Below are 22382 nucleotides of genomic sequence, written 5' to 3'. Positions count from 1 at the left end.
TCTTTGCTCTGCATGGTCCCCGCGTATCAGGAGCGATTTCTCGAGCTTGAAATCCCGGATTTCTTCACGGAACGACTGCAAACTGAACTTCTCTCCTAATCTTATTAGACGGAATTAATTAATCTCTTGGCTATTTTTATGATGTCTCCAGCACCTCAACGAATGCTGAATGTTTCTCGCTATTATTTAAAATAATAATTTAATATTACATAGTATATTCTTATTAAAAATATACATATTAAACGTAAAAATATGGCAACACGTTATAAACCTTTCCATCTAATCTTTTAATTTTTGATACAAGACCATAAAAATCCTAGAAAATAAGTACAAAATGAGTAAATAAAACAAACCAATCCACTTATTATTTAAAATCTAAAAATAAAATTCAATTTTTATTAATTCCACATACATCCAAATAAATCACGTAAAAATACGTTTGTATTTTAATCATTTGGAATTCTGAGACGGTATTATAATAGAGAAACAAAAAATATGGAAGAAATATTACACTTATAAATGTCAAAGTACAGGCTATAGACTCGTTGTATACTAAATAACTATAAATAAAGAATTAGAATATTTCATTAAAATTGTGCACCTTTAGTATAGCAAAAAGTGAATAAAACAAAATGTACTAAAATGCCTATAAAACAAATTTATTCAAATTTATTTAAGTCGCAAACCCATGTGAAACAGAAAACATTTCATAAAATTATATTGTTAATCTTTCGCCTTACTAAACTGATAAGTATAAAACATATTAAATTAAAACAGGGAACAAATGCTTGCTTTACAACAAAACTAATTTTTACCCCCTTTTTTTTAGTATATGATAGATTCATAAATTTTATATAAAATAATTATATTTAAAATATAATAATGTTGAAATTTCGCCTTATTAAATTTATAAATCTATAATATACTAAAATAGAAATCTTAGTAAAAATCAATTTTGTTGTAAAGCATACATGTATGTATTTTAATAAATTGGTTTTATAGGTCATTAAATTCAATTTAATTTAATTTAAAAAAATATTAACTTTAATCCTGATTTTACACAATTCCAAATTTCTTTACATAAATAAAATAAAAAAATTAAATAGAACCAAAAGATACCATATTAATAAATAAATGTTATTTTTAAAAATTAAATTACTCTAAATGAAATAATAGTTAAAATGTAGATCAAATAAATTTAATTTTTTTTCGTAAATCAAATTTACATGAAATAACGAAGAAATAGTTTCTTATACATATAAGAAATTGTTTTTTTTACAATTTTTTTCTGTACATAGGTAAATTTTTAATTTACAAAAAGTTACTCCTGATTATTAAGTTACTTCCAATCATAATTTCGAGAATCTTATAATATTAAAAAATTTTATAAAAACAAGTTGTATAAATTAATATTGCTAAATATGATACATAAAACATTTTCACAAATTTCCTTATTACTTTATAATAGCTTTACATTAAATACAAAATTGCTATTATCTTTTTAATACATTTATGAAAGTGTCTCGTGGTAATGAAATTTTTCCTATCATTCTCATTTTCTTTTTTCCTTCCGCTTGCTGCGCCAGCAATTTTTTTCTTCTGGTAACATCACCACCGTACTGAAAAAAAAAGTAAATAATAAAGTAATCTCTAAATTAATGTGTATTCTTATCAATACAATGTAAGATATAAATTTACTTACTAATTTTGCCGTTACATCTTTTCTGTAGGGCTTTAAAGTTTCTCTTGCGATTACTTTACTTCCTATTGTCGCTTGGATCGCTATTTCAAAAAGTTGTCGAGGAATGGTATCGAGAAGCTTGATACACAAGTTCTTGCCTATCTGAGATGCTTTCTTTCTATGTACAATTGTGCATAATTCTTCCACCAATTTTCCATTTAATAGAATATTCAACTAAAATATATACACCAACGTATATACACCAGAAATATATAATTCATTGAAAAATGCAAAATTGCATGAAAAGTGCATGAAACTAATTTATCAGTATAGCAAATAATTACCTTCACTATGTCGGACAGTTGATAATCATGATCTTCGTAATCAAAACTAGCATAACCAGAACTTATGCTCTTTAAGGCATCGTGAAAATCAAGAATTACTTCGCTCAATGGCATCACGTATTGTAGCATAAATCGGTCATTGCCAATAGTTTTGTTCAGTTTTTCTACGCCTCGCTTTTCCCGGCAAAGGGACATAATTTCTCTCATATATGTATCTGTATAATTTACAAAACATTAATTTATAAACATTAAAAATTATAAAGATAAAAATTAAAAACCATAAGTATTTAGGATTATTGCGCCAGTTGCTAAACAATCACCAGTAAATGATTGTTTAAAAAAAATATTAAAATAATAAGATTTTAAAATAATTGCGAATTAATTATTTGATATTCTTAGATCTAATTTTCATACAGATTTGATTAAAATATTATTTTTTATTTGACAATATAATTATTAATTTTTATTTCTTTATCGACTGGTGTTTTGACTGATTTATTGACTGAGTTTTTGCTCAATATATATACTTAAATTCATAATAAATTAAACTGTACTTTAATGTTAAATGGCAAATACCTGGTGTAATAATCGTCGCTAAAATCATAGGTTCGTAAAATTCGCTGACAATCTGGGGATCCGGAAAATGCATTGGATTATTAAAGATTACTGTATCACCTTGATATTTCGTTATATTTTTACTGCCAAAAATTGTTGCTTTGTAAGTCACTGCAGGTGCCGTAACTATCGGTTGTGCGCCATATTCTTGTTCAAGACGCTGAATAAAGACTTCCATATGTAATAAACCTAGAAAGCCAATTCGCCATCCCCTTCCAAGTGCAACGCTGTAATGTAATTTTTTTCAGTTACAACAAGATTTTATTTTATCATCTAAAAAGCAATCTTAATGTTTTACATTATACATCTTATAAATTGTATAATTTTACCTCGACTCTAAAACAGCTTTTACTGCACTGTCATTTAAAGTAAGCTTGTCAATAGCTGCTTGCAAAGAGGCGAATTGTGACTGATCCATTGGATATACCCCTGCAAATACCATTGGCTTTGGTGGCTTAAATCCTTCTAAGGAATCAACAGGTTGATGTCGTAGATGCACAGTGTCACCAATGTGAGCTTCCTTAGATTTCATGTTACATGCAATAGCGCCTACTTGTCCAGCAAATCTAAATTACATTAAATAGTGTATAAATAAAAAAAACTATATATATATAATTAGATAGTAATTAGTTAAAAATTAAAAAATTAAATAATAAAGTCAAGTATGAAATAATCATACTCACTCACATTGTCTTCACATTTTCTGCATGAGGCCTGAGAAGAAAAATATTTCGAACTTCGTATGACTTTTTCATGTATGCAGAACTAATTTGTTTGCCAACTGACACTGCTCCATCTTTCACATAAATTAAAGAAATCGCTCCTTTATGCTTGTCATACCAGCTGTCAAATATCAGCGCTCGGAAAGGCTTATCTCTAGCTACAGTAGGTGGTGGAATTCTTTCAACTACAGCATTCAGAACTTCATCGATGCCCGTGCCTAGTTTGGCTGATATTTTGATAATGTCTACGTGTTCTACATCAAGCAACATTTGCAGTTGTTCCTTGACTTTCTCAGGTTTAGCGTTCTTCAAGTCCACTTTATTGATCACTGGTATTATTACAAGATTCTTCTCTCGTGCTAAATAGTAATTGGCCACAGTTTGCGCCTGGACACCGTCGTTAGCATCGACTAGCAGTATGACTCCTTGACAAGGTGCCAGCGATCGTTGAACCTCCGCCGAGAAATCCACGTGGCCTGGCGTGTCGATAAGATTCAGGAGATACCTTTTACCCTGATATGAATAAAACAGCGAAGCTGTTTGCGCTTTCACGGTGATTCCACGTTCCTTCTCTACTTGTAAATTATCCAGGACCTGCTTGCCAGAGTTTGCCTGTATAGCCCCTGTTAATTCCAGCAGTCTGTCCGCTAACGTACTTTTACCATGGTCAACATGTGCGACTATACTAAAGTTACGGATAGCTTCAACCGGCACATCGTGCTCTACGTCGGACGTCACCTGCGTAGAGAAACACCTGTGTGACGGGTATGTCCACCTCCTAGAACAAGACATAAAGTTAATCGAGTGTTTTTATTTTCAAATCAAGTGCCTTTTTATTTTTAAATCAAGATTCTTGTTGGATAATTTATAACCTTTGCAACTTGAAAAGTTTTCCATTGCGAATGGAATTACTGATAATCTTGGTGTATGAATTCAACATGGCATTACGCATTTTTTATGCGTATTGTATTAAGTGAGTTAATGCGACTATGTGTAGAAACTTTTTGTTAAAATATATTCAAAGAGATTTGCAGCATCCTCTTTCGCCTGTAGATGTTTATTTCACTTTTAAGGTATCTTTTCATTCAACGATTTGACGCTAGATTTCAAGAGATCACATGTAGCATGTAGTTTGTTCTTTTTATCAGAACGCCTTGTACAGTTCTCTTTTAATCAAAATATGTGTCATAAAGCTTCGAAAATTCGTCAAAATTATTCGGAAAGTATCATGCAGCAGGAGGAAGTAAGTGGCACAGGCAAATAGCGTCGTGCGCCCGATTGAGAGACTCGGAACATCGTTGGAATCATGGTTGGAATTAACAGGAATACAGAATCAGCGAGTAGGTTTACTGGATTTCTAAAGATATTCCCGTTTCAGAGGGAGGTGTGGAGGGAAAACAGAGGGAAGCCTGATTGGATGTACCGACAATAATGGCTTCCAGGCATCAGCCAATAAGAGCGTTGGTAAAAATCCTGCCTACTTAAAAATGGAGATGTGGGTTGTCGTAAGAGCCGACCAATCAACACGCTGATACATGGATGGTAGGGCCGCCCTACCCCTAAGCGTTGACCAATTAGCGCGCCGCTATGACTTACTCCCATCACACCCAGCCAGGGCAATTTAAGTAACTTTCTCGCCTAATATGTTTTGCTGATACTTCAGGCAAAATTTTCCAGAATTCTGAGCGATGTGAATGCCCCCTCGAGACCCAATTCTCACCTACCTTATTTACTCTTCTTTTCTTTTAAAAACTTTTATAATCTTTTAATCATCTTGAGGAACGTGTAATAATATAATTCTTATTATATTTAATTATTAATTTAATTAATTTCTAAAATGTACAACAAAAATAAATTTTATTAGAAAACAATTTTTCTCTATAAAGCATTATAAAGAAATGCTCGAAAAATTGATCTCTTCTATCTGTGAAAATATTTTTGCAGGATTTCTCGCATATTACATATAGAATACGATGTTTTGTTTCTAAATAATATCTCAATAATGATTCTTGTAATTCTTTTTATATAATATTTAGATATTTGTTGGTAATTAGGCTTGCCGAAATGGCCGAAATGGTTTCCATTGAATGCACAGAATGCATGAACGTTTCGCGCGATATAACGAGAAAGCAAAGTTTGCGCGCACGCAATATAGATTTTGTTTGCTTCTTATCAGAGTTGTATGTTTGTTTTTATGATACTCTAAAGAAACTTGAAAAATTCATAGCATCAGAAATCGTCCTCTTGAGTTGATCGAAAGAGAATGGTTAAAATCTAGCGTCAAATGAAAAGGTATTTTTACGTTCTCTGAAAAACATGAGAAATGAGGTTATGTTACATAATTGTAAACATATTTTGTTTTTACACTTTAGTTGAATTCAATTATGATCAGTTTATTGTAGTATAACGTCTACGTTTTTTAGGTTCATATTTTACGTCGAGATTTGTTGAACATTGTAAAATCACCTTTACAATTCTCTCAAAAGCCAGAAAAAGTCTTGCAATCTTCTGCATGTGTACTTGAAACTCTCATCGTCAATTTAACGTGCTTTTAAGGAGGATGAGTACATCTGACACGGAAATTTGCGGATTTCTCGACGTTAAGTCGACGGGAAGCAGATATGTTGCACAGAAGGTGAGAAAAAAGGGCTTAGCCCTGTCAAGAGTATGGAAACGGTCATGGTGCTCGGTGAGAAAACTGGAACCTGGCCTCGGTGTACAGGTGCAATTTGATCAGAAGTTTAGCTGTCGTGGCAGTGCTCTGAAACAGAAAGAGAAGGACAAATCTGTGGTGATACCTACAAATGCCATCATTTATCGTATTCACTCTAGAACAAAGCAATTCGCATTTAGTATATCACCAGAGGATAAGAAGCCTATATTGTCGCTGTCTGCCAATTCGGAGACTGAGTCCCAGCGTTGGATGGCGAATATCAGGCACTTGTTAAAGCCTAGGAAACACTGTTCTATGGAAAGATCATACGAAGTATCCATAGTCGATAATGCGCATTCGAAAGTGGCAGGTCTTACTGGTTGGTATGCATATCAATCAAAGTTACTCAGCTGAAATTTGTCTTAATATAATTGAGTGATATATTTTTATTCTTTGTCAGGTTTATATGGAGATCTGATAGTCAATGAGATGGAAATTTTCTTTAGAGACATTCACACGGGTGTGGTAATCAAAACTTTTGAGTGGAAAGAATTCACTCAGTTTCACTTAATGACAGTGGGCCGTCCAGAAGATGTAAAACGTATTTGTGTAATACACACCAGCAAGGAATTTTGCTGTGGTGTAGGAGAACTCCACATATTCTGTCTTAATGCTAATAAATTGCTGCAAGACTTGGTAACTCAGGGTCGTGGTCCAAAATGTCGACAAAGATTTTTACATTCCACCCATGAGAACCTTGAGACGGGATACAGAGATGGAATCAATCTTTCTTTACAACCAAAAAATGATGCATCGCTTTGTACCCCTGATACAGATGTTAATTGGTATGTATCGTGTATAGAAAATTAAATGACACACAGTATTACTTGATCAGAAAATAACATTAGTGTTTCAAATTGAAATTAATATTTTCTATTTAATGACTATATATATCTATAGTGAAAAACTTTATTCTTACAATTACAGGGAATCCAATACCTCCATTTCTTCTGGAATTTATGAGGAAATTGTAGACAATATTTGTTCCCTTAAACCAACGTCATTTACTTCTAGTGAGTGTAAGGATATAAATAAAACTCCACACAATTTGCAAATGAAACCTCCAGCACTACCACCACGAAAGAAACAGAAGACAGAACACATAGAGAAAAATAGGTAAGATTTTGTTTAATTTCAATTTTCTTCCAGAAAAACACATCAAATATAGAATTAGAACAATTCAAGAAAAATTGCTTGGCTTTTTATTAGGATGGATACAAACCAATATTCCCAACCAGAAATGTCCAAACATTTTGAAGCAAAGCTACAAAATATAACATATACGCAAGAGACTGTTTTCACAGATCATTCCAGTTATGTTCCAATGTCACCACAATTGAGAGACTCGCATGTACTCGAGTCCAATATTTTGGAAAATTCAAAAGAAAACGACTATGTAATTATGCGATAACATTATATGACATATATAATTGAGATGATATCTATATATATATATATATATATATATATATAAAGAAGCGAGAAAAAACTTAATAAATAATAACCATTGTAAATAGAATATATAGAATGCGATAATAAATGTTCGCTCATGGGCAGTCTTTTGTCGTCGAATTACACAGACGTATGCTGATACGCAGATTTTTATAATTTCTTATTAAATTTGCGAAAATTGTGAAATGATAGGACTTTTCGACTCATTTTAATCCACTGCCCATGAACGAAGTAACATTTACCAAACAGCTTATATGCAAAGCCGTCCAAAAAAAAAAAAAAAAAACATTACTTTTGCATCTTTTATATTTCATGCTATACATATGTAGCAAATAGCTCGTTAATATTTTATAAACTGAGATAACATTCAATGATGTATTGTATACAAAACTATTATATTCAATATTTTAATAGACATTTTTATATTTCTGTGAAAAAAGGAAGATAAAAGTAAATAAAAAATAAAGAATACAAAAAATTAAAGATAAAAGAACTTTTTTTTTATTAGAGCTCAAGTTCGATTGATTTTAGTTATTTTCAAGTATATCCCATTTTTTGGCTTCACTATAAACGTATTATCATTGCGTTCGTAAGGTATTTTTGTTTTTTCACAAGATTCGAATTTATAATTTCGTAACATCTTTATAAGCCCAATTTTACTCTGATAAATGGCGAAGCGAGCACCTAAAAATAAAAAAATGGTCATTGTATAAATCAAATCGAGATTATTAAATAAAAATATTTTTTGATTAAAGATAATATTCAATGAAAAAAAAAGTAAATAGAAAGTAGTATATTTGTTGCACTGTACCAATGCAATTTCTTGGTCCATCGCCGAAAGGTAGATAAAACATTGGATGCCTACTTCGCACAGCTTCTTCATTAAATCTTTCTGGATCGAAGACATCTGGTTCCGGATAAATGTGCGGATCGTGTTGAAGCGCGAAAATAGGAATCCATATTGTTTGGCCTTTTGGTATACTAATTTCTGTATCTTTAAAAGTGTAATTCGACTGTGCTACTCTCGTAAAATTTATCAGAGGTGGATATTTCCGTAAACTTTCTACAAAAAAAGTAAAGACAAGTGTTATAAAAATGCATTTATCTGTATTAAACTACAATTAGTTTCTCCAGCGCAAAAATTATATTATAAATTGTTTTTCACATCTTTTTATTACATGATTTACAGACTTTTTATTACGTTTTAAAACACGAATATCGTACCTTTAAATACCTTCTCCAAGTAATTCATCTTCTTGATATTGTCATAAAGTAAACTGCTACCATGTTTCGCATATTCCTCATCAATTTCTTTGCGTAACTTGTCTTGTATTTCTTGATTTAAAGCCAATTCATAAAGCGTATTAGATATCGCTGTTGATGAAGTTTCGAAACCAGCGGCATAAAACGTAAATGCTTGAGAAACCATCAAAGTGTCGGTAAAATCTGAAATACGAATTATTTTTCGTTATTATAAATAATTTAATAACATTTTTGTCAAATATCGGAAATTGCGCAAGTACTTCGATTTAATAATTTATATACAATCAACTAGTTGTCGTTTCTCTAATAGTGAAGAAAAGCTTGTATCATACAATATTTAAACTACTTTTTTTGTATTTAAAATTGTACAATATTACATGAAGAATTATTGTAAGAAAAATTTTCACCAAAATTATAATACGAAATTTAATATTTTACTTCATTGTGATCTAAATTTACATTTTGGATACTCATATAATTTTCCGATTAAAAATTTATATAGAAAATTACATAGGAAACAAGATAAAAAATAATAACAAAAAGATATGTTTACCGAAATCCATTTTATCTGAATGTTTCTTCAGTTCACGTAGTATATCGATGAAATCGTTCCTAACGATATTATTCTTTTCTCTGTATGCTATATTGTTCAACACAAGATTTATGAAGAATGAATTGAGTTTCGTGTCCGGCAAAATATGACCGAGAATAGCGTATAACCGTGGTGAGAATTGTTTGAGTCTGAGTCGCAGGAGACCTTTCACGGGCGGTTTAAATATTTGTTTTGCTATCCTGCGATATTCGTTTTCCTTGTCCGACAAAGCTTTCATCTCGATGCCGAAAGCGCAGATACCAATACAGTCAAGCGTGTAATTAGCCATCACCTCAACACATTCTACGGGCTCGTTCTTGTTCACTAATTGTCCCATATAATCTACAAGGTGGTCGGCGCACACTGATATCATCAAAAACATCCCCTGTAGTTTGCGGGATGTGAAAACAGGAGATAGCTTCGTTCGTAAGGTCCGCCATCTTTTCGCTTCCAAAAAGAAAAGATTTTGCGTCAGCGGTTCAACCTGTAATATGATAGAAAAATAGTAATCAAGTACATACATGTAGCTCAAAATCAAATTCTACCAAGCAACAAAAATTTGTTTGAAACTTCATGAAGCAAATCTCGTGATTTTCAATACGTTTCATCATATGAAGATATACAAAAAGCATGTTTAGATTTCGAGTAAAATTGCACCTTTTCGTGGATGCTGTATCCTCTGTTGGCGAACGTGGTGAAATCTTTGATAAGAACATCCTTAATTAAATCTGGGTCCTTTACAATAAGAATGGGTTCCCTCATATCGAATAATCCAATCAATGGTTCATCTTTGTATTCACTGTTCAGTTTAATCATATAATCACCCAATTTTATTCTTCGAAGTAGAATATCTTTACTATTGCCAAATCCTGGTATCGGTCGTGGACCACGAACACCGCGTACTTTCCAAAAGTTAAGAATTGAAGTAAAATAATAATAAAGAGCAAGAATTATGACAGCGACATTACATAGTATTTGGAAGGTTTCCATTGTACTGCGCTCGTTCAAGTATCACAAATGATCTTTACTAAGAGAAAAGAAAAAAATAATGCTTTATTAAATTTCTTGAAAAAATATAAGGTTTAATAATATTTAAACAGAATGTATCGAAAATACTATAGAAAATTTTACAGTAAATTTTTCAAATAGAGAAAGTACACAATCTTCATCAATGAAGATATGATGCTATCATGAACAACCAACAGAAAAAAATCAAAGTAAAAAAAATTTACGGATTTAGTTCTAACTTATTTCTTTTTTAACATACATCATGTTTAATACTTGAAAATACTTGAAAAATTTATAGTTTATGTAAGAAAAATAAAAAAAGTAGTTTAAATACCTATTTATAGTACAATTCCTTTTTACAACTGACTGCTGCCAAAGGTTGTCAAAAAGGGAGGAAGACTGCATTTCATTGAAGTGGATTAGTTGTTATTATATCGCATGATCACGTCAAGAAACAAATGTGATATTTGAGCAAGCGATTATAAATCATTGCTGTTTTAAGCGAAAAAAATATTTAAAAATATACTATGCTATCGCTTTTTGTATCCTATGCTAATATACGTGTAGCAAATAATAAATTACAATTTTAAAAAGATAGATAACAATCAGCTGTAATCTATAATTACACTCAATACGTTGCTGCATAGATAAACTTTTACACTCAAAAAAGGAACAAAAAACACAATAAAGCAAATAATACAGAAAAATCCAATAAAAAAAACAGAAAATAAAATTAAAAAAAATATAAAAAATTTTAATGAAACAAATTTAATATCCAATTAAATAATAATTGTACGAAAATCAATATTTTTTATTAAGGAACGATGTACTATATGTACATAATGTAATTAAAACTACTATACAATTTTATAACATATAAAAATATAAACTATTACATGAAAGTTTTTGAACACCCAGATCAAACGCAAATCGTAGATAAATATTTAATTTGCATACGTACATATTGGCAACTAAATTTCGAGATAACGTGAAAAATTATCCATGCAAATTATAAGTTGAAAAACATTTTAGATTTTTTTATCTCCAGCTTTTATTTGCGATGATATTCTTATGTTTCTGATTTACAATTAAAAAGAATTATCATATATCTTAATGTATATTTACACAAACTTTTTATTAATAAAAACGTTTAAATTATGAAAATATTTGATACTTAGTAGTTTGTAAATATATATATCTGCGAAAACATAAATATGGATACATTTGATTTACGATACTCCATATATTTACATTTACAATGTAACGTAGTACGTACATATTATACATATTTGTACCTGATAAAGAAGGAAACCATTTTAAAAGATTGCATATTATTAACCCAGACAAAATAAAGTTTAAAATCCTAAAGACATCTAAATCACAAAACGTCTTTAGGACTATTTTGGGAAATGTGTTTTTAAGACGTCTTATGACCCGATTTGAGATTTTGTATTGTCTGGGAAGATATGTAGGAAAAGACACTGCCGAAATCACATCCTGTTCCTAAATTGCAAAACAAAAAATTAAAAAAAGTATAGACGAACTTAACTTATGCTCGATTGATTTTAATTATTCTCAAGTATATTCCATTTTTTGGTGATATTATAAATGTTTTCTCATTGATGGCGTAAGGAATTTCCGTTTTCTCGCAAGGTTCAAATTTGTAGTTTCGTAGTATCTTTATAAGGCCGAGTTTAATCTGATAAGTTGCAAAGCGAGAACCTGAAAAAAAATTATCGTATAAATCAAATCGAGATTATTGAATACAAATATTTTTTGATTAAAGTTCAACGAAATGTTCAACAAAAAAAGAAAAGTAAATAAAAAATATTATATTTGTTTCACTGTACCAATGCAATTTCTTGGCCCATCGCCGAAAGGTAGATAAAACATTGGATGCCTACTTCGCACAGCTTCTTCATTAAATCTTTCTGGATCGAAGACATCTGGTTCCGGATAAATGTGCGGATCGTGTTGAAGCGCGAAAATAGGAATCCATATTTTTTGACCTTGTGGTATACTAACTTTGACACCATTAAAAGTATAACTCGACGTCGTTTTTCTCGTAAAAAACATCAGAGGTGGATATTTCCGTAAAGTTTCTACGTTAAAAGTAATGACAAGTTAGGAGAATGATTTATCCGCATTAAACTACAGCTAATTTTAAGCGATAAAATTATGTTCTAGATAATCGACTTCTCATATCTTTTTTTAATTAAGTTTTTTAAATTATCATCAATGTACCTTTGATTACTTTTTCCAAATAATTCATTTTCTTGATGTTCTCATGAGTTAAATTGCTACCATTTCTTGTATATTCCTCATCAATTTCTTCACGTAGCCTGTCTTGTATTTTCTGATTTAGAGCCATCTCGTAAAGCATACTAGACATCGCTGTCGATGAGGTTTCAAAACCAGCAGCAAAAAACATAAAGACTTGAGAAGCTATCACACTATCCGTAAAATCTAAAATAAAGAGTTACAATTCGTATAAAAAATTTGGTAACTTTTCTAAAAAGTTATAAAATTATATAAAAACTATGATCAATTCTAAAAAGTTATGAAAAAAATTGTAAGAAAAATTTTATGAAGTATTAAAATATTAAATTTGGTATTACAACCAAAGTTGTCATTCGAAATTCAATATTTTACTTTATTGTGATTTATGAAATTAGATTTTGGATAATTACACTTATTGTCAGTTCAAATATTGTTCTTCGATTTAAAAATTTACGTACAGCAAAGAAAAATAATAACAAAAAGGCAGGCAATATTTACTGATATCTTCCATTTTATCTGGATGCTTCTTTAATTCGCGCAGCATATCGATGAAATCATGCCTAATGATATTATTCTTCTCTCTATTATTAATACTGTCCATAACAAGATTCATGAAAAAATTGGTGATTTCCGTGTTCGGCAGAATGTAACCGAGGATATCGTATAACCGCAGCGAAACAGTTTTTATTATGGATCGTAGTAAATCTGACAAGGGCTGATGAAATATATCTCTTCCTATTCTGCGAAATTCGCTATCCTTGTTCGACAGTGTATTCATATCTATGCCGAAGGCACAGCTGCCGATAACGTCAGTGGTGTATTGGGCCATCAGTTCGAGACACTCTATAGGCTCGTTCCTGCTCGCTAATTTTTCTGTATACTCTACAAGGTGATCGGCACATTCTGATATCAACGAGAACATTCCCTTTAATTTACGGGATGTAAATATAGGAGATAGCCTCAACCGTAAGGCTCGCCATCTTTTCGGGTCCAAATTGAAGAGATGTTGTGACAGCGGTTCAGCCTGCAATGACAAAAACAAAATGATAATCTAGGAAATTGAATTCAAAATTAAATTCCACATCAAGTTATAAAAGTTTCTTTAAAATTTCGTGAAGCAAAGTTACGATTTTCAATAAGTTTTATTTATTACTCGAAAAGACATTAATTTTCATAAAAAGTGCGTTTAAATTTTGAGTAAAATAAAATGCGCACCTTCTCGTGAGTAGTGGTTCCTCTATCAGCAAACGTAGAAAAGTCTTTGATAAAAATGTCTTTAATTAAATCTGGATCTTTTACGATAAGCACGGGTGTCCTCATAGCGAATATTCCAATCAACGGTTCATGTTTGTAGTCGTTGTACAGTTTCATCAAATAACCACTCATAGTCAGTTTTCCGAGCAAAACATCTTTTAAATTTCCAAATCCCGGAATCGGTCGTGGACCACAAACGCCGCGCGATTTCCAAAAATCGAGAGTGGACGTAAAGAAATAATAAAAAGCAAGAATTACGGCGGCGATACTGCACAGTATTTGGAAGGGTTCCATTGTCCTGTGGTCTCTTTGGTTTTCTGAGTTGATAATTGGTAACACAGAATTGCTCGAAACTGCTTGTTGCACGCATTACAGCATAAGTTCAAATATTAATTCACAGCACAATTCTCGTTTTATATCCGCATTAACATTTGAGATAATTGTGACATTCGAGGAAACGGTTATAAATATCGTTACTATTTTAACAACAAACAACTGTAAAATGCATTGTACTACCACCTTTTATATTCTATGTTAATACTTGTCATAAATAGCTAATTAAAATTTAAAGAAACTAGATAATATTGGATGTCAGCCTATTAAAAAACTATTATATTTAATATATTGTTGCATAAATAAATGTTTAGACCCTTGTAAAAAAAAAAAGAAATATGACGAAGCAAATAATGTAAAAAAGTCAAATAGTTAAAAAAAAACAATAGATTGTTAGAAAAATAAAAAAAATTTTGAAAGAGCAAAATAAATTAAATATTAAATTAAATAAAAATTATAAACAAAAAGCAACAATAAAAAACAAAAAACCTTATTATTGATAATATCAATATGAAATAATATGCAACTTGATTAAAACTGCTACATGAAAATTGTATAAAATATAAAAATATAAATTATTACGTAAAAGTTTTGATTACAGCAAATCAAACAGAAATGAAATATATGATTTGCACACGTCAATCAAAATACTAGAAATTAGACTTCATAATCTATAATCGATACCGAGATTTGGTAACTTTAAGATTTAATTATACAATAAAATGTTGTAAATAATTAATATAAAAATTATAAATATGTATAACAAAAATTATAAAGAATACATAAAAATAAAAAAATCGTCCAAAACATATTATCTTATCGCTTTTTATTCTAGGTTAACATGTATGTAACAGTTCATTAAAATTTAAAAAGTCTAGACAACTCGATAACATTTTGCATACAAAATTATTATACTAAATATATGTTCTTGGAATCAATACATTTTTTATTGAAGAAAGATAAAAAGTGAAACATAAAAAAAATAAATAAAGAGTTAAAAATACGTTTTTAAGAAGAAAAAAAGCTTAAGTTAAGTTCGATTAATTTTAGTAATTTTTTAATGTATTTTTCCACTTTTTGGTGAAAATACGAACGCTGTAGGATCGCTTATGTTGGGTATTAGAAATTAGAATTTGCTTGCAAGTCTCGACTTTGTAATTTCGTAATATTTTTATAAGCCCAATTTTACTCTTATAAATGGCGAAACAAGAACTTTGTTTCTTTATGTAAGCAAGTTATGTCTATTTAAGATTAAATTTTTTCAAGATTTTATACCGGCCTACCTCCATTACATGATTTTAGCACAGACTTGAACAATTTTTATCGGCAGTATCGCAAAATGAATGTAATTTCACTTCATATTCCCGCCAAAATAGATGTGAGTTGTTAGTGAGCCGGAAATTTAAACGTTAAAAGAAAAAAGCCAGTATGGCTGCTCTCAGGTTCCTGTCTGTTACAATACATACTTTACATGAGACAATTTTATCAGCCTAAATTTCGTCTCATTTTTTAATTTCAGTTCACTAAGAGATCCGGAATTATTATAAGATTGTTTTTATTTTTTTATTGTTGCACTGGACCGCACTGGACTGCATTAGATTTTCTACCTTTCGCTCAGTTTCTAACATTTATCTATTTCACTTTAAGTACAAAAAGTGTACAATAGTTTAGCTATATAAAAACAGACTTAATCGCAGATAAATCATAGAAAAATCAAATAAACTTTTATTATTATTCATATTTTTTATAAAAAAGAAATAAGGAATCAATCTTTAAACAATATAATAAATAAAGAACAAAAAGTAATTTTGAAAAATATTTATTTACTTTTCTAAAAGAAAAATCAAAAAAGCCTCTTAAAAAAATTAACGTGAAAAAATAGAGAAAAATCCTTTAAACTTAATTTCCATTCGATTAATGGCCCAGTGAGAAATGACTTACAGACATCAAAATAGAAACAGTTAGATATTAACAATAACAGTTTGATGATTTCGACATCAAATTGATGTCAATTTGATATCGAATCGATTATCATTTCTCACTGGGGCTCGCGATGAGAATTAAGTTATTATCTATTAATATTATATTGTAGGCAAAATTAGGTCCCTTATTATTTTATCTTTACAGAGATTCCCTCCACCATCTTTATGCACATATTTAAAAAGAAAAAAGAGCTTCACTAAGCTCGAATAATTTTAGTCATTTTCAATTGTATTTTTCCACCTTTTGGTGAAAATACGAACGCTTTAGGATTGCTTACGTAAGGTATTAGAGTTTGCTCGCAAGTCTCGACTTTGTAGTTTCGTAATATTTTTATAAGTCCAATTTTACTCTGATAAATGGCGAAGCGAGCACCTAAAAATAAAATGGCAATCACATATAAATTACAAAATCAAGAAATCCAATTTTAATTAGAGATATTTTTTACTGGAAGAAGAAATAAAAACTAATTTAAATTTATTTCACTGTACCAATACAATTTCTTGGTCCATCACCAAAAGGTAAGAAAGCCATCGAGTGCCTTTTTTGTACAGCTTCATCGGTAAATCTTTCTGGATCGTAGACATCGGGCTCTGGATAAATACTCGGATCTTGATGAATTGCGTAAACGGGAATAAATATCTTTTGATTTTTCGGTATACTAACATTGGTACCACGAAAAGTATAACTCGACGTAGATTCTCTCTGAAGAAGTGTCCCTGGCGAATATTTTCGTAAAGTTTCTGTAAGTATTAAAAACATTGTTAAATTATAAAAATAAATTAAAGCTTAATAAGGTTACAACATCACTAAAAAGAAAGACAACAGCGTGTCAATTTATTGCTTATTTTAATAATTTTTTTTCTAAACAACATACCTTTGAAAACTTTATCCAAATATTTCATTTCTTTTATATTGTCAAGTATTAAATCTTTTCCATATTTTGTATAAACCATATCAATTTCTTCACGGAGCTTATCTTGTATCTTCTGATTTAATGCTAATTCATACAGTGCGTGGCTCATAGTCGTCGACGAAGTTTCAAAACCAGCGAGAAAAAATACGAACGCTTGAGAAGCTAGTAAACTATCTGTTAAATCTAAAATAATTTCTTTTTGTTATAAATAAATCAAGTTTTTATCAGATAATTAATGATTTAACTATTCGTACATAATAAATTAACTCTGCTTAAAGTACAGCTCTTTAAAGTATTATATATAATACTTTAAAGAATAAATATATATATATATATATATATAGTAATTTACAAAATTATTACACAAAAATGAAAAAATAATGTATCTTTTTATCTTAAAAAATGTCTTATTACTTATATCTTTTTAATTTTATTATTAAAAAAAGTAATACAACATAAAAATAATCAATACGTACTAATGTCACCTAATTTATCTGGATTCTTCTTTAATTCACGCAACATATCAACGAAATCATTCCTAATGATATTATTTGTTTCTCTGTAATTTATGGTCTCCGTGATAACACGCGTGAAAAATGTATGAGTCTCCATTTGTGGTAGGATGCAACCGAGCATATTGTAAAGTTGCGGATAAAATTCCCTGAATCTTATTCGTAAGAAATGCATCCAGTCTGGATGAAACACTTTCCTTCCCATTTTACGAAATTCACTGTCCTCGTTTGACAGTGCATTCATATTTATGCCGAAAGCGCAGCTACCAATAACATCGGTCGTATACTTTGCCGTTAATTCGCAGCATTCTACCGGTTCGTCTTTGCCCACTATTTTTTCCATGTATTCGACCATGTGGTCGGCACATTCCGATATTAAGGATAACATTTCTTTTATTTTACCGGATGTAAAAACGGGTGACAGCCTCATCCTTAACGGGCGCCATCTCTTCGACTCCAAAGAGAAAAGATGTTGTGATAGTGGTTCAGCCTGCAATATGATAAAAAGCAAAATTATATAAGTTTAAAAACTTATAAAAAAAACTTTTTTCAGACTTCTTGAAACAACTCTCATGAGTTTTCGCTTCAAGGTTCAAAATTAAAACGTCTCACCTTTTCGAAAGTATGGACTCCTCTATCAGCGAATGTGGAAAAATCTTTGATAAGGACGTCCTTAATTAAATTTAGATCTTTTACGATAAGAATGGGTTTCGTTCTAGCGAATATCCCAATCAATGATTCGTCTTTGTAATCGTTATATACTTTCTTGACATATTCACCCGCAGATATCTTTACTAATAAAACATCTTTGAAATTGCCAAATCCCGGTATAGGTTTTGGACCACGGACACCACGTGATTTCCAAAAGTCGAAAGACGATGTGAAAAAATAATAAAAAGCGAGAAATAGTACGGCAGTTCCGCATAGAATTTCGAAAAGTCCCATTATCTAACAATTACCAATAGATCACGAATGATCTATACTGAAAGAAAAGAGAAAATATTAAAATTTCATGACTTATATCGATATCAATATGCTTTAAGATTGAAATACGTAGTTATACACAGCAATAAACAACACATACTTGAAAGAACAATACGGTCTTGAACGTGAATCGTGTTCGCGATATGCTGCGTATCAGCTCGTAAATGCACTTGTACACTGCTTGTGAAAGTGTGACTAAAGTTAGTACTGACGATCGCTGTTCAACTCGTGTCAATTTACAGGCGGCGAAAACAGCGGAAAATGATGATTTGTAAAAACGATATCTTTGAGATTCATCTCCTTTCCTTCGCTTGACGCGTGACTTTGCAAATATGCTGAAAAAGCCTCAGTCGATTAGATAAGGTCTTGGCTATTACGCATAACTCATTACAGATGGAAACTGTAATGCTAAACGATCGCATATCGCTCTCTATCGTTCAATCTTTGCAAATGTAATTAAGTCCATCAAATATTGAAGAAACAATTCTTTTTATTAATGAGTGATTTTTATTAATAATAAATTTTATTAATTTTTCTCGATTTTGTATATGTGACTAATCACAGATGTGCAATAACGTAAAAGAGATTTTAAAAGGAAACTTTGTTGGAAGAGCGGAAATGGGAAAAAAATTATTTAATATTTTGTAATATTTACAACAAAAAATTTTCAAATAGTGGTTTAAGAAATGCGGCCTAAATGTATCATCGCATGACAAAGATATTATATTTTATAAAGGTTCAGTTACAACTCCCACAAGCAACGCCAATATGAAAACATTACTTTATGTACAATACATGTACATTTATATACAAATACCTCCATACACATTTATATGTAAATGTATATAATTTTTATATTAATAATTATTTTCAAATATTTGATGATAAATTTAATGAACTTTGAAGAGACAAATCTCTACTGTAAAGATTGGCAATAACAGTATTATAAAAGAAAATACACATACTGGTTGTAATAAGATAGAATAAAAAACAGATAACAGAAAAAAAATTAGAATAAATTATTATTATGTTTTTAATGAAAGTAAGTTTGTATAGAAATTAAAAAAAATAGATTAGGAAATTTTTTTTAATGAGGTTACAGAGATAGTACCACCTGGGTTTTGTAATAAAAAAAATAAAGATTTAAGAGATACACCCACAAACTTGGCGCCACTTTCTTTTTACATTTTCATTGAAAAGGTCAGTTATACATAATTTTTAAATTAAGATTTTTGATTGAATTGCAGTTATTCAGAACACTTAACAAAAATTCCAGAACTCTTAATAAATTTTTCATGACATCGACCTTATAGTTTTGAAGTGTGAAAAAATTTCTTATGAGTTCTAAAAGTCTGTTGAGTGTTCTAAATAGCTGCTGCAGAATTCTACCAAAAATCTTTATGAGAAAATTATGTAAAACTGATCTTTTTGAACTTTCAACTATTTTTTTATATTACTTTTGAGAATTCAATCCAGACTTTTTTTTACATTTTCAGACAGAACCATTTCTAAAATCTATCGAGAATTCTAGAATTTGTTGAAAAAAATCATGTTATTCAAAATTATTTGTACTTGAAATACATTTTTTCTTTTTCTTTTTATTTTTTTTATTAATCAAAAAATTTTTTTATATGGAGAATTCTAGTAACTTGTTAAAAAACTAATCAAATTAGCTATTCAGAAAAACTATATTTTCAGAGATTCATTACTAGACTAAAATATAATTTGTCACTCACTGACACACAATACCCAGCAGTGGAGTTTTTAACGTTGACCTGTAAAACACAAATAAATATAATTCACATTATAGTAGCCTCAGTAATTAATATTGCTGCTTGAATTGAGCAAGCTATAGGCATTGCAATTGCAATATACTCTTCATTTTATAATCAGTTAACAGTTTCAAATTTGCATACTGACAGACAATATGTCACATTAAAGCTAAAGTCCAGAATATAATTATTTCAGATCAGACGTGTGAAAGCAAACATTATTCTAATTGTAAAAAATCAGATATCAAATGAGCGAAAGCAGAAAGATGAAAGCATAAATCTCAAACTGTTAATTAGTAATAAAATAAAGAACTTATTGCAATTGTAATGTCTGTAGCTTACTCAATTCATAATCATGAACCTTAAGAGTCTTAACAAGATTCGCTTTTTCTGAAATCTTGAGAAAACGACATGTAATATTAATTAGGGTAATTGTACGCTCACAATATTGTTTATCAGAGTAAATATTTTAAAAACTTACCGAATTGCTCCACGGAGGCCGTCCTTCGTAGCCTTCGCTGACGATGTCTCTTTTTGTCACTCTCAAATCGCACATTGACGACCGCACGATATATTGTTCACTTACGATACCACACTCGCGACGTCGTCGGGGAAGTTACCGTCCCGGCAAACGACGAATCTCGGGCACCAGGGAATCGCGCGCGGCGTAAAATAACCTCTTGACCGGTAAGTCGCAGTCATTGCTGACACGCAACACGCAACACGGCCGATATTTTATTCGGCACTCACGATAATGCGCGGGTAACATCGCACACGAGCTCCAACGAAATGTGGTACGATCATGCCGATCAGAAGCAATGAAAATCGCGAGGCAAGTAAAGAATCGAGTAACGTTGCAGGAACACGAGACAGCAACGAGACGCGAACGACAAGCGTTACGAGCGTTACGAGCGTTACGACGCTTCACGAATGAGATATGATATGCATACGATCCTGGCACTCACGCTGTTACTACACCCGACACACACGACGTTACATCTACACAAAACTTCAACACGAGAAACACGAAAGAAGCATCAGGAAGAAAGCACGGAATGTCCGCTGATCACCGGTGCAGGCGGGTAGAGGACAGAGGAACATGGCGGTGAGAGCGATCGACGACCGTCGTCGGTAGTCTACGTCATCATGCGCGACGCAGTCACGTACGCCATCTACGAACGTTGCCGAGGGGCGGCGGACGCGAACGAGTGCCTGCTCGGCCGCATGAGGCGCTCGGTCAAGTCCGCCGCCCTTCGGCAACGTTCGTCTATGGCGTACGTGACTGCGTCGCGCACGATGACGCATGACGCGTAGTGACTGCCGGCAGTGCCATGTTGCTTTGTCCTCTACCTGCGTGTACCGGTGACCGGCGGACACTTCGTGCTTCCTTCCTGGTGCTTCTTTCGTGTTTCTCGTGTTGAAGTTTTGTGCGGATGTAACGTCGGGTGTGTCGAGTGTAGTAACAACGGGAGTGCCAGGATCGTATGCATGTCATCTCATTCGTGAAGCGTCGTAACGCTCGTAAGTTTGTCGTTCGCGTCTCGTTGCTGTCTCGTGCTCATGCAACGTTACTCGATTCTTTGCTTGCCTCGCGATCTTCGTTGATTCTGATCGGCACGATCGTATCACATTTCGCTGGAGCTCGTGTGCGATATGTTACCCGCGCATTATCGTGAGTGCCGAATGAAATATCGGCCGTGTTGCGTGTGCGTATCAGCAACGGCCGCGACGTCAAGAGGTTATGTTACGCCGCGCGCGACGTAACATTCCCTGGTGCCCGAGATTCGTTGTTTGCCGGGACGGTAACTTCTCCGACGACGTTGCGAGTGTGGTATCGTAAGTGAACAATATATCGTGCGGTCGTCAATGTGCGATTCGAGAGTGACAAAAAGAGACATCGTCAGCGAAGGCTGCGAAGGACAGCCTCCGTGGAGCAATTCGGTAAGTTTTTAAAGTATTTA

General features: G+C 31.7%; 5 protein-coding genes across 8 annotated transcripts; 1 reads left to right on the top strand and 4 right to left on the bottom strand.

Moving 5' to 3' along the window:
- Positions 1–1266: 1266 nt before the first annotated feature.
- Positions 1267–4487, bottom strand: LOC105205658 (translation factor GUF1 homolog, mitochondrial). The gene is made up of 7 exons (XM_011175084.3): positions 4235–4487; positions 3328–4140; positions 2970–3206; positions 2602–2867; positions 2026–2240; positions 1703–1915; positions 1267–1619 (listed from the first exon to the last, which is right to left on the bottom strand). The coding sequence occupies exons 1-7, from the start codon at positions 4312–4314 to the stop codon at positions 1494–1496; spliced, it is 1950 nt and encodes a 649-aa protein (XP_011173386.1). The 5' UTR covers positions 4315–4487; the 3' UTR covers positions 1267–1493.
- Positions 4488–5433: 946 nt separating this feature from the next.
- On the top strand, positions 5434–7815 carry LOC105205659. Of its 2 annotated transcripts, none has more exons than XM_011175086.3 (5): positions 5434–5654; positions 5786–6394; positions 6476–6860; positions 7003–7191; positions 7285–7815. In XM_011175086.3, the coding sequence occupies exons 2-5, from the start codon at positions 5923–5925 to the stop codon at positions 7484–7486; spliced, it is 1248 nt and encodes a 415-aa protein (XP_011173388.2). In that variant the 5' UTR covers positions 5434–5654; positions 5786–5922; the 3' UTR covers positions 7487–7815. The 2 variants fall into 2 exon arrangements, with proteins under 2 accessions (XP_011173388.2, XP_011173387.2); XM_011175085.3 differs by having other exon boundaries at positions 5445–5654; positions 5919–6394.
- A 190-nt stretch (positions 7816–8005) lies between these two features.
- LOC105205660 (probable cytochrome P450 6a14) lies at positions 8006–10911 on the bottom strand. Of its 2 annotated transcripts, none has more exons than XM_011175088.3 (6): positions 10725–10911; positions 10040–10409; positions 9344–9866; positions 8752–8973; positions 8339–8590; positions 8006–8211 (listed from the first exon to the last, which is right to left on the bottom strand). In XM_011175088.3, exons 2-6 carry the CDS (start codon positions 10370–10372, stop codon positions 8039–8041), a joined length of 1503 nt encoding a protein of 500 aa, XP_011173390.1. In that variant the 5' UTR covers positions 10373–10409; positions 10725–10911; the 3' UTR covers positions 8006–8038. The 2 variants fall into 2 exon arrangements, with proteins under 2 accessions (XP_011173390.1, XP_039305737.1); XM_039449803.1 differs by lacking the exon at positions 10725–10911 and adding an exon at positions 10650–10689.
- A 266-nt stretch (positions 10912–11177) lies between these two features.
- LOC105205661 (probable cytochrome P450 6a13) lies at positions 11178–14601 on the bottom strand. The gene is made up of 5 exons (XM_011175089.3): positions 13886–14601; positions 13169–13694; positions 12635–12856; positions 12241–12492; positions 11178–12112 (listed from the first exon to the last, which is right to left on the bottom strand). Exons 1-5 carry the CDS (start codon positions 14216–14218, stop codon positions 11940–11942), a joined length of 1506 nt encoding a protein of 501 aa, XP_011173391.1. The 5' UTR covers positions 14219–14601; the 3' UTR covers positions 11178–11939.
- A 900-nt stretch (positions 14602–15501) lies between these two features.
- LOC105205662 (cytochrome P450 6A1) lies at positions 15502–21505 on the bottom strand. 2 transcript variants are annotated; one of them, XM_011175091.3, is made up of 8 exons: positions 20903–21505; positions 20386–20424; positions 18750–18984; positions 18278–18642; positions 17630–18155; positions 17115–17336; positions 16729–16980; positions 15502–16612 (listed from the first exon to the last, which is right to left on the bottom strand). In XM_011175091.3, the coding sequence occupies exons 4-8, from the start codon at positions 18608–18610 to the stop codon at positions 16437–16439; spliced, it is 1509 nt and encodes a 502-aa protein (XP_011173393.2). In that variant the 5' UTR covers positions 18611–18642; positions 18750–18984; positions 20386–20424; positions 20903–21505; the 3' UTR covers positions 15502–16436. The 2 variants fall into 2 exon arrangements, with proteins under 2 accessions (XP_011173393.2, XP_011173392.2); XM_011175090.3 differs by having other exon boundaries at positions 18278–18647; positions 20903–21504.
- Positions 21506–22382: the final 877 nt, after the last annotated feature.

This window comes from Solenopsis invicta, chromosome 5 (genome assembly GCF_016802725.1).
Source record: "Solenopsis invicta isolate M01_SB chromosome 5, UNIL_Sinv_3.0, whole genome shotgun sequence".
NCBI classification, from domain to species: Eukaryota; Metazoa; Arthropoda; class Insecta; order Hymenoptera; family Formicidae; genus Solenopsis; species Solenopsis invicta.
Note: the sequence above shows the minus strand (reverse complement) of the source record. Positions and strands in the feature narration are given on the sequence as shown.

Excerpts from the sequence above, each read along its gene's own strand:
- LOC105205662 (XM_011175091.3), bottom strand. The coding sequence starts at position 18,610 with ATGGGACTTTTCGAAATTCTATGCGGAACTGCCGTACTATTTCTCGCT. Across the intron at positions 18,156-18,277 it reads GAGTCCATACTTTCGAAAAG|GCTGAACCACTATCACAACA; the intron begins GTGAGACGTTTT and ends ATCATATTGCAG. Across the intron at positions 16,981-17,114 it reads TTTGGATAAAGTTTTCAAAG|AAACTTTACGAAAATATTCG; the intron begins GTATGTTGTTTA and ends TAATACTTACAG.
- LOC105205659 (XM_011175085.3), top strand. Across the intron at positions 6,395-6,475 it reads GAAAGTGGCAGGTCTTACTG|GTTTATATGGAGATCTGATA; the intron begins GTTGGTATGCAT and ends ATTCTTTGTCAG. Across the intron at positions 6,861-7,002 it reads CCTGATACAGATGTTAATTG|GGAATCCAATACCTCCATTT; the intron begins GTATGTATCGTG and ends TTACAATTACAG.
- LOC105205661 (XM_011175089.3), bottom strand. The coding sequence starts at position 14,218 with ATGGAACCCTTCCAAATACTGTGCAGTATCGCCGCCGTAATTCTTGCT. Across the intron at positions 13,695-13,885 it reads GAACCACTACTCACGAGAAG|GCTGAACCGCTGTCACAACA; the intron begins GTGCGCATTTTA and ends TTGTCATTGCAG. Across the intron at positions 12,113-12,240 it reads TGGGCCAAGAAATTGCATTG|GTTCTCGCTTTGCAACTTAT; the intron begins GTACAGTGAAAC and ends ATTTTTTTTCAG.
- LOC105205658 (XM_011175084.3), bottom strand. The coding sequence starts at position 4,314 with ATGCGTAATGCCATGTTGAATTCATACACCAAGATTATCAGTAATTCC. Across the intron at positions 2,868-2,969 it reads AAAGCTGTTTTAGAGTCGAG|CGTTGCACTTGGAAGGGGAT; the intron begins GTAAAATTATAC and ends ATTACATTACAG. Across the intron at positions 1,916-2,025 it reads AACTGTCCGACATAGTGAAG|TTGAATATTCTATTAAATGG; the intron begins GTAATTATTTGC and ends TATATATTTTAG.
- LOC105205660 (XM_011175088.3), bottom strand. The coding sequence starts at position 10,372 with ATGGAAACCTTCCAAATACTATGTAATGTCGCTGTCATAATTCTTGCT. Across the intron at positions 8,974-9,343 it reads TTCAGATAAAATGGATTTCG|ATTTTACCGACACTTTGATG; the intron begins GTAAACATATCT and ends TTCGTATTTCAG. Across the intron at positions 8,212-8,338 it reads TGGACCAAGAAATTGCATTG|GTGCTCGCTTCGCCATTTAT; the intron begins GTACAGTGCAAC and ends TTTTATTTTTAG.